The following is a 13,481-nucleotide window of genomic DNA, read 5'->3' on the forward strand; positions in this document are numbered from 1 at the left end:
TGAAATCTGCTCCCTCGTGGCCCTAAAACAGCAGTCTGAAAATAGGTGGTTATACTCATGAACACATACTGCTTTCATCCCCTCGGGTCCAAGATATTTGTTACTAAAAAATAATATTTTGCTTGTTGATGAGTTTGGCTTTTAATGCATTCCTCTAGGAACACTGTCTCCTTCAGCAGTGCACAAATCATAGTTTGATTGCTCAGTACTAGAATATTTTTACCTCTGGGTTTCATATCCTTTGCAATCATACATGGTATATTTTGTGTGTTCCTGAGAAATTTGTGGAGGAAAGAATTTTTTTCTGTAACAAGAAAAATGTAAAGTGATATTCAGTGCAGCCAATTATTCTTTCTCAGAGTAAATCTAAGAATGACTTTATAACACAGGTGCTCCAAAGATTCGTGGAAAGGCTTATTGTAGAGGAGGAGACATTGTGACATGTTCATTATGATTGTGGATCCTCACTTTGAAAAAAGTCGGGTGTCATCCACTTCAAACAACACAGCCAGCTGCAGCAGGCAGTAATCACGAATTCAGACTTTATTCATGCTACTGCTTTCCCAGATCATGGGGAGAGAGGCTCAACAGAGTTCTGGGCAAGTGTTTAGATGACAGCTTGTTTTAAAAAAAATTCAGAGGGCACTGCTTTCTACTTATAATTTACCTGTTAGAACTCAGCACACATGGAAAGGCATTTTCTGCTGTGGGATTTATGACAAAAATGGGCATTTTTCTGAGAGACCTAAGTGAAAGGCACACTGAAAAACAAGTAGCTGGTTTGATGAGAGGTCTTTTCTGCTTCCCACACTGCAGTACTGTACTATCATTTTAAACTCTACCTCATTTCTGTCTCCTAGAAATATGTGTTAGAGACACTGAGCCTGGACTGGGCACACTGGGCCCCCAGCACACTCGCCCCACAGGCCAGCGGGTTTCTGACAACAGGAGGCACACGCGCTCCCAACAGCCTCCCCACCGTGTTACATGGGTCCCAGAATTCCGCACCTTCTTTCATTTCTCCATGAGGAATATGTAACCTAAGTTTATTTAAATTTAGGGTTTAAAATTAGGTATAGTTTTAACCCTTTTCACGATTTTCTATCTGAAATTTGTTTTGTTCTTTTGTTTGAATTTTATCTTCAAAACCTTGAATGGTATTGTGACTTTTGACCTCCTAGACCTTATAGAATAAGTTTATCCTATCTATATCCTTGATTTTTTTGTTATGTAAGATTTAGGTCTGATTCCTTCCCCTCCCCCGCCTCCACCCCCAGGGCTCCACCCAGCATTTCCATCCACGGGGAGGCGACTGAATCACCTCGTTCTTTGTGCTTTGCATCCAGAGAAACGTAAAACCACCTTTTTTTCTGGTGTGAGCAAAGGCCTCCCCTCCACCTCCTGAGTCAGGCTGGTAGCCACTCAAAAGCTGGAGAGGATGGCTCGCCCAGCACGCATATAGTTCAGCCCGGTGAAGGAGGACGTTTGGGGTGAGACCTATAGACGTCCATTTCGTGTGGAAAACGTTAATGTTAGGAAGCATGGCTGCCCCGGGGGTCTGAGGCAGTGAGCCGCTCTCCCTCTCTGAGGAGGCCGAGCGAATTCCTGGCCAGCACCACCCAGCCAAGCCTTGTGCCCACAGGTGGAGTACATCTTCACAGACAAGACCGGCACCCTCACGGAGAACAACATGGAGTTCAAGGAGTGCTGCATTGAGGGCCATGTCTACGTGCCGCACGTCATCTGCAATGGGCAGGTCCTCCCTGGTGCTTCCGGCATCGACATGATTGACTCTTCCCCAGGCGTCAGTGGGAGGGTAGGTGGCTGCTCTCCCAGCAGGCGTTTTCCCTTCAGGGGCCATCACTGCCATGCTGTCTGAGGGACCCCAGTTCACAAGATAGCCTAGTGTCATCTCTTGTGCTGGGATCCAGGAAAAAGACACAAATCTTCTGGAGACTGGAGTGAGAAGAATGGTGAGATGCCACCATTTCCCACCAGTGAATCTGGCCAGTCACATCATGTTAGGAACAGCTTTAAAAATGTGGACAAGAGAGGCAAATGGTGGGCTGTGGCCAAAGTAGCCTGCGTACTGCATGTGCACTTGCTCACACACATGTGTGAGCTCACATACATATGCACGTAAACATGCACATACAGAGACACATTCACACATATATACATGCACACATAGATACACCCCATGCACACATACCCTCATATGTGTGCACACATATAGACACACATAGATATGCACACACATGTGGGTGCACACACACACTGAGTACTGTGGCTCCAAATCTCAGCATCTCCAGGAGGGGGCCGTGACTCTCATGAGTGGTCAGCCAGGAGACCATTCCAGAAAGCTTGGTGGCTGCAGAGCCCTGTGTGGAGTTGCCTAGGGCACCAAGAATAGCTTGCCTTTGTGGACTGTGTTGTGACAGCCTTTTGTGACCATGTGCACCATACCTCCAGCTACACTTACTTCCGGTGATTTTGATACAGAAAATGCTATTTCACCCCAGTCTCAGAGGGGAGGAGCAGGTGGTCAGTTGCCTTGTTGAGGTGTTTCACAGACATTGCACCCTCCTCCCACCTGCTGGAACTCCCTCCACCTGGCACATGTGATGCCAGTCCAGCCCAGCTTGCCCTCCTTAGCCACGCTGGCATCCCAGAACCCCTGGGAAATCTTTCTGGAAGGGAATCAAGGCTCCCAGAGGCCCTGCAGTACTGCCTCAGCTGGACCGGGGCTCAGTACTCCCGTGTTCTCCACTTGTGACCTTGAATCCACCATCTCACCTCACTAAACATTCATTTCCTTTCAGTCTTCTTAGCCCATTGGTCTTGATCATAATTACTGCAGAAGTGCTCAAGAATGAACAAAAGCCACAGTTACACTCTATTTCCTGACCACCAAAGGCAAAACTAAAATTTCCTAACCCTTAAAAGCTGCACGTCCTGCTTCATTGTTTATTATCTCCTGTTTATTTTCCTTTGACTTTAAACTGCTATGCCATAGACACATGGGTTTTTGTATTGCATTTTTATAGGAGCGAGAAGAACTCTTTTTCCGGGCCCTCTGTCTGTGCCACACCATTCAAGTGAAAGATGACGATGACGTGGACGGGCCGAGGAAGTCACCAGATTCGGGGAAATCCTGTGTGTACATATCATCCTCACCTGACGAGGTGGCTTTAGTCGAGGGTGTCCAGAGGTACGTCTCTGGCTGCATGCAAGTCTGGTATCAGATGACAGGGGTGTGCTGACCTGGTCTCGGAGCCCTTTTCAACCCCCACCATGGACTCCTCCTGGACTCCTACTGGAAGTTTCCTGTGCCTGGGGTGCTTGCTGAGGGGTGGGCTGAGCAGGCACTGCCTTTGTGCTCGGTGTTCTTCAACCTCCGTATTGGTGGAGGTGGGTCCGTCCTGAACACACTTGCCGTTGGTGTTGGAAGCAGCTTGTTACCAGCTGCCAGAGTCTTGATCACTATCGCATATGGGTAGTTTTTCTTCCTCACTTCTGTGATGTGTTAGTTAGAGGCCATTCTCAATAATCACAGGCTCATAAAGATGCAGACCATCTTAGACACCCTTATAACAAGTCTTCCTCGTCCATCCTAAAGAATTGATGCCCAGAGGTGTCAAGTAACTTTCCCAAAGTCTCACTCACAACATGGAAAGGAATTGAGCTGGCATGCTGGGGTTTTCTTACTGTTAGCTTCACTTTCTTTGTATCCTCTCGTATTAATTCTATGTGCTTCTTGCACCGTCCTTCAAGATCTTTTATTGGGAGTTCTTGCTGCCTCATGACATGACATTTTAAGCAAACTTAGAAAAACCCTTTATATATTCCAGAATGTGACATAATTTCAAGTCAGGGAAATGTTTTTCCACTTCTCACAGCTTACGTTCTAATTTAATACTAAAGGTACTAATCTTCACTCTTCACTGTCTTTGATAAGTGGACTTTGAACACCTCACATCTGATTAGAACAATGTTTTTATTGTTGAGTAAACTAACATGTGATTCCCATGCAATTTGAATAGTGACTTCAGGTATATAACTTGTATCACTATGGACCTTGATTAAATCTATAAATCCACACATGCATAGGAGTGATTTCTCAAAGCTAGATTTCTCTCTTCTTGGAAAACAAGAGTTCAGAAACTGAGCCACATTCAGGCATAAGTATCAGAAGTTAGGGCAGGCTATTCCTGTCCATCCTTCTAGATTCACCTTCCAAGAAAGAAGCCTTTTCTTCAGCTACCCTACCAACTCCGGCCTGGGTCAGGTAGGTGCTCTGTCTCCATGCTGTTACAGCGACTTCATACCATTATGGCTACGTGCCGTATTAAAATGCTAGGTTTCCACCTCCCATTATCCATAAGCTCCCTGAATCCAGAAGCCACGCCCCTTTCCTCCTAGCACTCCTAGCACTCCTAGCACGTGCCTGCACAGCACCTGACGTGTATGCTGGTGGATGAGTGTATCATAGGTTAAGTGCTCTGCAGACGTTTGTTTACTGGCTGCCTGTTCTGGGCTGTAGTGTCCGTCTAAGTAAAATGAGAATTGGTCTGGAGATCAACAGTTTCTCTGTGTCCTTTTAACTCTTAGACATATAACCTCTACTAAACAACCCCTACTGATCAGTAAGTAAAAATGGGTCAGTACAGATAGGGACTAATCCACAGACCTGCTATTGTCTTTCTGAAACCCATTAATATAATACCTTCCAATAAAAATGTACCTCGTCAAGAGGAGAGGGGGGTTGTCACTTTGTGAGGGTGAAAGGAATAACTATTGCATTGTTTTGTACACCTGAAACTAATAAAAAAGAAGAAAAAAACCAGTGTACCTCATCAACATGGTACTTGAGAAGGTGGGCTAAGTCAGAAATTCTGTTGGTTCTTGGAGAATTTTTTTGAGATAGTGAATAAATTTCCTAAGTTTATAATTTAGTTCACTCTCTCTCTTTTACCAGAAATATTTCTTTTTTGAAGGGAAAGCATTTCCAAATGTAAAACAGAAATATTCTATGAAAGGAGGATATCAGAATTTCAGATTAACTGCTGGATTTGCCTTTTCTTTGCAGACTTGGTTTTACATACCTAAGACTAAAGGACAATTATATGGAGATATTAAACAGGGAAAATGACATTGAAAGGTAAGGATACTACACTACATTAAATTGTGATGGTAATAAAGAATCGTTTTTATAGAGTTTTTTTCACTGGGGGGAAAAAGCAAATATTCTCTGTACTCTTCCCAGATTCCTCCTTCAAAGAGCTGTTTGACAGCGATACCCTCCAGAGAGAGGTGGGAGGAGAGTGTGGGGGGAGGTGATTTTTTTCCATTTTTTAAGGACTGTCTATGGAGGAGAGAGGAACTACCCCAGACACTCAGCCGTGGAAAGGCTGATAAATACCCAGATTTCATGACATAAGGAGCCAAATGGGTATTAAAAACAAGTTTTAATCTCCTTTTCAGGTTTGAATTGCTGGAAATTTTGAGTTTTGACTCAGTAAGAAGAAGAATGAGTGTAATTGTAAAATCTGCTACAGGTAGAAATTTTCTTTCGATTTCTTAAATTATACATTGTGGTTGTGTTTTATTCTGATGCTTACATTCTATAGGAGCTTTAAGGATTTAACCATTTATTCTTTTTAAAACAAAACAAAACAAGAAAACATAGATGAACCAACTATAGGCCATAAAATCCCTCATACCCAGTGCAGTCACACAATTGCTCACACCAGCTACAGGTGACCTCACTCCTTAGCACCTCACATTCCCATTTCTCCCCGAGGCACCTTAGGCTGGCAGGTTTAGTCACCTTCGGATTTCCTTTCCACTAAAGTCCTACAGAGTCTGTCTCCACAGTGACTCTTCATCTCCCACCTTTCATTTCTCACACAGCACCTGCTTCTGAAGGTCTCTCTCCTGCAGTCTCTGCCTTCTATCATCCTGCTACCACATCAGTCTTCTTAGGACCCTCGTGTGCACACTACACTGTCCCTGCTGGGGCCTGTGGGCTCCTGTTCTGTATCGCCAGCCACTCCTCTCCTGGGTCTTTTCATTGGGGCCCTGAACTGCCTTCCCAGCTTTCGTTCCCAGGCCACCCCCAAATGTGTACTGCATGGACTTTTCCATGTGGAGGCCCTCTGTCTGGAGGGAACTTTTCCACCTGGAAGGCCCACTACCTTGTGGGAACTTTTCCACCTGGAGGCCCACTATCTGGTGGGGACTTTTCCACCTGGAAGGCCCACTACCTTGTGGGAACTTTTCCACCTGGAGGCCCACTACCTGGTGGGGACTTTTCCACCTGGAGGCCCACTACCTGGTGGGGACTTTTCCACTTGGAAGGCCTTCTTGCTTGTTTGTATCTTTCCAAGAACAACTAATTAGGAATACTTTCCTAGTTGCCTCAGTCAGACGAGCTGTTTGTTTATCTCCTGACCTGGCTAGACTAAAAGCATCCTAAATGCAGAACCTACGCTTTTCTCAGCAATATACTCACCACAACACTCCTACTGAGTGCTCAGTAAATATTCCTAAATTCAATTTACTAGCGCAATTTCTTTCTTTTTTTTTTTTTTTTTTAGCTGAGCCATCCTGCCACCTGTTGGCAGTGCAGCAGCTGCTCAGCTCAGGCCGGGACTCAAACCACTGTTGCTCAGAGCTCAAACTCTTGAGCGAGCTCTTAACCAACTGAGCCACTCAGCCGGCCCTTAGCACAATTTCAAAATGTCATTTTATCAAGAGACATGGGATCTTATTCTTTTTGGTTTCTTAAAACCAGGCAATACCAGGCTGTGCTTATCTCTTTGGAAAGTTGCCTAGTGAACAACCAAATACAGTCACTACACCAGAACTAAATAGACTCAGCCTACAATAGTGATCTGAGGGCATGTTGAGGAATTTTATGTCAGCCAGTATCTAACACTCATGCTGAGAGATTTTGATTTCAATGGGAAGTAAACAAAGTAGCTTTTCTTAACCAGAGCCATTCTGGCTTTCTTCTGACGGAACCAGCAATATTTTGTTTTCTCTTCTAAGACGTTGAAGGCATTGTGAGGTTGCTGACGGCTTATCTTTCAGCAGCATCCTGTGAGTAATTTTCCAAGGAGCTGAGTTCCATGTGCTGAATAATGAGTCTTGTGAAGTCACCCTGGCTGCTCTGGGAACCGTGCTGACTGTCTTAGAGTCAGTTCTCTTACCTGCATGCTCTCACACCTCTAAGCCAGGTTAGACACGAGCAGGCTCCGCCAATGACACTTGCACTAAGTGTCATGGGACACAAAATAATTCATAATATATAAACGCTGCACATACACATGGATACAGAGATTTCGCTTGTAGTGATCCTACAAGCAGGACATGCAAAGCATATACCCCATGGCATTTGAATGAAATCCAGATGTGCTAACAGTTGCCCAAGTGCAGAAAGTTATTCCACAGTGCACTGAGGAAGCACTCTCCTGAGAGGTTAAGCTATTCAAAATTATCCAGAAGAAAGACACTGAATTGTGGAAATCTTTTTGTCTTCTGATCCCCCCCCCCCCCCCGCCCTTAGAAATGTGAAGCCTAGAAGCTGAATCAGGCCTAAGGGAAAGTTCCCAAGCCTAAAGTATTGACCACAGTCTCAGGAAGTGATGCATCAGTGACCCGCCCCACAGATGCCTGTTCATTCTTCTGAGCTGCGTGGTTACAGATACCCGGAACCTTCATAAACAAGCTCCATTTACCATCAAAAAGGGCCATCACATCCTGTGACTATAAACATATAACCAAAAAAAAGGGGGGGGGGGCATCACAAAAGCTTGACTAGGAGCTGGGTCACATTAAGAATTTATGCGCAAGGCATTCACATCATTAGTATATCCCTGCCCTGAGCAGATGTCTCCATATTTCTGAAGGCATCATTGAGGAACTGCGGGCTTATGAGGGGGAATGCCTTGCCTTCTGAACTGGCCACTCCATCAATTAATTTTAAGAGGAGCTTGAATATTTAATTCAACAAGTTGTTCTCTAAATAGTAGCACATCCCCAGAGATGACACTAATTGCCCTGGTTTTACAGCTTAATGGTGGGTTGACTCCGTTAGGGGATACTGGAGACCATAAGCCACTGCAGCCAGTTAATACCTTGCATTTCTTTCTGAGGGCTCTTCTCTGAGAAGTGTACTATAGCTGTCAGAGCTGAGCCTCAGTCCCTCTGCTGCAGGTTAGGATTATACCACCTGTGTGTGCTGCTACAGGTTAGGATCACACCACCTGTGCAATACTTTAAGTTACTATAACATCACCTGTGTGTGTACCGCCCTGGGTGAGGAGCTTTTTGCTTGTTTACAAAGCTGGAAAAGCAGAATCTAAAGCTGGTGCCAAATACTGTTGGCTCTAGTCCTTTGCAGATTAAATTTTGCCTTGTACTCTGGATATTTCTATGTTGAAGCCTCTCCTCACCCAAGTCTTAAGGCTGAACTTCTCCCATGTCTCAAGTGGGGATAGAGGAATTGACAAGTTGAGACAGTGGGAAACTTAAGCCATTTACAAGCCGTTACCATGAGTCATCCATGATTTTCCTAGGAAAAAAATGTATTATTGTTCCAGAATATATCATTACGTTCTCTGGACTACAATTCTTGTTCTAAACTGCATGTGATGACTAACGAGCATTGGCTAGAAAAAAAATGTCTGATAGTCTGGAATAGATTCTGACATCAGGCTGATTGGTATATGACTAATTACACAGGTAACAAACCTGTGTAATTGTGTAGGCGTCTTCTGGTGATCATATTTCCTGCTCGGTGTTGCTGAGCCATGTTCCCAGTTCTCTCCCAACCTTTGCTCAGCCATAGCTTAGCTCCATGCGCTGACAACACGGACAGCACTGGACACCCTCCTTTCTGGCCATATGTTGACATTACCCTTGGTTTAATTTCAGGACTTGTGTGAGCATAAATGGTGCTGTGTTTTAAATGTTTTCACTGTGTATGTATCACTGAAGTTAGTTCTTTCTGGGACCAAGGAAATAAGCCAAGGTTGGCTCCACATGCTAGCTGAGGTCATGCACCCTTGTCAAGGCTCCCGGCGCAGACCAATTGGTGTGGTCTCATGAGCCATGGCCTCAGGAGTGTCCCTCCCTACAGCCCCTCCTGACCCACCCCACCTGGGGAGTCACTACAGTGGAACAATCCCCTGCTTCTCCTGGTGCCTCTGGATTTGGTGTCTGGGATATACTTCTGAGGGCCGTCATCATCTAGGGTTTCTAGGAATCAACCCCAGGCCAGGGAGCTCAGCATTCAAGCATACAAACATTCAAGCTTTCTATCTGAAAACAAAGTAAGAATACAACACGGGTCACAGTGGCAGTTCCTCTTCTCCTGACCCTGCAGTCTCTGTAATTGATCACTGTGGTATTTTCATGAGCCCAACACAAACAAAACCCACCTGGCAAAGTGCCACATGGCTTTGCAGGTCACAAAGAAGATTCTTCCCTGAAAGGGAAGGAGCCTGTGCATGCCATGGGCCTGTAGTGCCAGTGCTGGTGCCTTTCATCTCTGTAACCTCCTTTTTATCATATACTGGAGAGTGTCCCCCTACTTATCTGGAAGAGAAAATCTTTTTATCTTGAGGGAAGAGAAGCATGCTTCTATAGCACAAATATGTGCAAAGTAATTGGGACATGACTTGAGGTGCAGGACAAAAATGATAAAACAGACGTTCCTTATAACTCTTATTAATGCAAAGGCTGACCTAGATGTCATGTTCTGCGTCAGGATGCATCGCGTTCTAACAGGATTGGATGTTCACCTCCCAGTATTTCAGCAAATTCTGATCCCCACTTTTGGGTCAGCCACACCCTTAATTTCCTTACCACACTCCCTGATCCCAAGGTCATTTTATTCCTCACTCTTATCCTCACCAGAGAGAAGGCAGACGTGACGAGAAGAAGGACACTCAGGAGCCAGTGTTTTTCCTGGCTTTCCTAAGATTTCTAAGGTTGCAGGAATAAAATGAGAATTTGGGGTAATCTGTGGATTTAATTTTTTCCTGACTTTACATGTTAACTGGCCAATTGAAATCTATACAACAGTCTCAGCACGGCTATCCCTGTTCTTGTTTTTTAATAATAGCATAATATGAAAAATAGTTTAATCTTCCCCATATTGTGATTAAATTAAACATCTTTTTATTTTCTCATTTTACAGGAGAGATTTATCTGTTTTGCAAAGGAGCAGATTCTTCAATATTCCCCCGAGTAATCGAAGGCAAAGTTGATCAGATCCGATCCAGAGTGGAACGCAATGCTGTGGTGAGCTGAGGGGCGGAGGGGGCGAGCCTCATACTTGTTCTCCTGCTTTGGGAATGAAAACCTCCTGACTGAGAATGCCATGTTCTGTTCCCTAAGAGATACACCTAGAAGCCAGAATTGGCCACATGTACACGACATGGAAAATTCCCCTGTTGATTTCACATAGGTGGTACTCGACCTGGGCACCGCCTTCCAGAACATGTATTCAGCGGACTGTTGGCATGCTTTTATTTTCAGATGGAGGCTAGGTTGGTTGGTTGATGTTTGGGAGGTTCAAATTATCAGTGCATTTGTGGTGATTGTATAAGAGAAAATAGATCTTTACCCTGAAGGATTTTTAGTGATTCATGTAAAAATCAGTTAGCACTGGCTTTTCATTGTGACTTGCCCTGTTTGGTTTTCTTCCCACATCTCATACATGAAACATGTAGCTTAGTCTGTTCTATAACTTCAGCGACACTGATCAGTTCGTCCACGAATCTGAGCTTTTGACACCCCCCACTGTCCCCCCTGGCTTCAGCTTCCTCTCTTCAAGGTCTGCTGTGGGCATGGGGCAGGCTGTGCCTCTCTGACACAGGACCACCCTCCTCCCGTCCACATCAGACCCTATGTGTGGCTCTTCACAGGCATATTCCCCCGCTTTACTCTAGGTATTATAGCATTAAAAACATCTATTGTCCAAGAGGCACCCTTTTTATCCTGAGACCATGCATGCCTGCAGCAGCTATTAACACTACAATTTTAAACTTTGTTAAATGTTGCTGTCATGTGAAAATCCTTTGGCTTCAAGTTCTTATTAACACTCCTGGTAACACCTACTGGTCAAACAAAGCAGCTGCTGTTAAACCAGCAGGAATCAATAAATAAGCTGCAAGTTTAAGATGATTGAACCTATTGTGTGTGGGATCATGAAAATAATGATGTCACTAATTTCTGTTGCCCACAGAGATGAGGAGCCTGTTGGCATGGAAGATGAAAGACTTCTTTTAAGCACTTAACTGTACACATACAAAATGTAGTCCATTTACAGGCGATGAGTTTTAATAGAAGGTGTACGAGTTTACCCCCAGTGGGGCAGCCCCATCTGCAAGTCACTTCAGAACAGCGTCTGAAATGACAGGGAGGCCTCATTCCACTGTGGCCAGATGGCCAGATGGCTGTGTGACACTGGCCACACTGATAACCACACGGGTTAAGCAGGATAAGCTATAGACAGAATATTTTCATTATGGAACCCTGAGATCTCTGGCCAGGACAGGGGAGAGGACGTTCTCTGCCCCTAGGTTCTCCCATCCATCCCTCCCATTCTTTCTGAGGAAAGTCATATCTGAACGAAAAGAAGGTTCACGGGACCAACACTGGAATTCAGTGTGTGCTATCTAAACAAGTGCTCCCTGGGCCTCAGAAAAATCTAGACTTTAAAACTCAGTGTGTCTACATAGCGTATTATTATGGCAGTATGTCTCCTAACCTAGAAGCTTCTGCACAAGTGGGGACAGGCAGCAATCCATGATACGTCTCCTAAGCGTGCGGTCCTTTTTCCTTATAACTATAATCGTTTTAAACTTGTCTTTCAACTCTTTTTAATGACTTGCTTTCTAACATTTAAGATTGCTTCAGATACCCTGTCTACCTGCATCTCGTAGAGGAAAGGTGCTCATTTCTCTCAGTTTATGTCATGAGCCTTCTCTCAGCTCCTGGAAATCTGATAGCATTTTCTTTGGAAGATCATCTCCCCGTAGCTGTCCCTCTAGAGAGTGGGGAAGGGACAGGCATAGTCCGATGATTAAAACCCCAAACTAACATAACACATTCACAGAATGGAAGTGCTCCATGTGTGGCCCCTTACAGCTATGAGAATCCAATTTACTTGTGCCTCCCTGGCTGGCGTTATACATTCTCTGTGTGTTGTGACACCCAGAATCAGGTCACAGTGGAGAATTTATTATTCTTAGGTTCTTATTTCACTCTCCTGTGGATCCCATAGGTTTGATAAATAACCTTGCTTCGTTTTCCTTCGGTGAGTGCTAATAGGATGAAACTGTATTACAAACCTCTGTGGAAAACACATTACTTTAGAATTATCACTTAGTAGTCATAAAATTGCAAATGACAACCCTTAAAAAAAAAGTTTAACTCTTTATTTGTCAAAATAAAAGAACAAAGACTTACCTTTTGATGGCCCCTGATTGTATTATTTATTCCCCTGCTACTGGTTTGAATTTTTTATCATGTATAATAATTATATTCAATGTGGATAGAAATACTTCATATGTAAATGATTAGCCCCCTTGAGGGTTGGTTGGTTTGTAATTCTTTGGTTAGTCATTCTAATTAGAGAAAGCAGGTATTGAAAAAGCTATTAAAAAATAATGTTGCAGCCTAGTGACACTTGGATTCACTGTGAAATGCACTGTGTCCCACAGGAGGGGCTTCGGACTTTGTGTGTTGCCTACAAAAGGCTCATCCAAGAAGAATATGAAGGCATTTGTAAGCTGCTGCAGGCTGCCAAGGTGGCACTTCAAGACCGAGAAAAGAAATTAGCAGAAGCCTATGAGCAGATTGAGAAAGATCTTATCCTGCTTGGTGCTACCGCCGTGGAGGACCGGTAAAGTAACCGCTATGCCTTGTCTCCAGAAACAAAGCATGACACAATGTGACAGCATGGGCCACAGGGGGTGCCTCAGGAGGAAATGTTTCAGCTGTACCAAATGAGGATGTGTTTACCCATCAGGAAGAGACAGGTTGTGGTGTAGTATCATGGGGAACTCATGATTAGATGACATTTTACTTCCATGAATGAGATACCTGAAATTCACACTTTCCTAGGAAGAACCCAGAAATTGTCAGCATGTTTACATCATATTAAGAATAGTCAAGATATAGGGTTATTTTTTAAAATTATTCTTTAGAATGACATATATAACTAATTCTGTTCCTACATTTTTTACTAGTTCTTTCCAAATACAGGTATAACATTTTAGATTTTAACATACTCAATATATTTGTCACTGCTCATTGAAGATATTTAAAATAATCAAGTGGACTATTGTAAATATAATATAATAATAATAACTGATAAAATTACTGAGTACAGATTTTCAAATGCCTCCAAAAAAGAGTTTCTAATCTGTCACAATTCTATAACAAGGACTAAAATTTATTTAAGG

The 13,481-nt window shown here is 43.8% G+C and overlaps 1 protein-coding gene across 3 annotated transcripts in view; it reads left to right on the forward strand.

Annotated features, from left to right (window-relative positions):
* The window catches only part of ATP11A (ATPase phospholipid transporting 11A), a 146,193-nt gene that overhangs the window by 104,074 nt on the left and 28,638 nt on the right, over nucleotides 1-13,481 (forward strand). For all 3 annotated transcript variants that reach the window (XM_019644806.1, XM_019644808.1, XM_019644807.1), the window contains exons 13-18: nucleotides 1,643-1,816; nucleotides 3,048-3,211; nucleotides 5,090-5,161; nucleotides 5,485-5,558; nucleotides 10,208-10,311; nucleotides 12,738-12,919. In XM_019644806.1, the coding sequence (XP_019500351.1) occupies nucleotides 1,643-1,816; nucleotides 3,048-3,211; nucleotides 5,090-5,161; nucleotides 5,485-5,558; nucleotides 10,208-10,311; nucleotides 12,738-12,919 (770 nt within the window). The remainder of the gene's footprint in view (nucleotides 1-1,642; nucleotides 1,817-3,047; nucleotides 3,212-5,089; nucleotides 5,162-5,484; nucleotides 5,559-10,207; nucleotides 10,312-12,737; nucleotides 12,920-13,481) is intronic.

This window comes from Hipposideros armiger, unplaced genomic scaffold (genome assembly GCF_001890085.2).
Source record: "Hipposideros armiger isolate ML-2016 unplaced genomic scaffold, ASM189008v1 scaffold_91, whole genome shotgun sequence".
Lineage (NCBI taxonomy): Eukaryota > Metazoa > Chordata > Mammalia > Chiroptera > Hipposideridae > Hipposideros > Hipposideros armiger.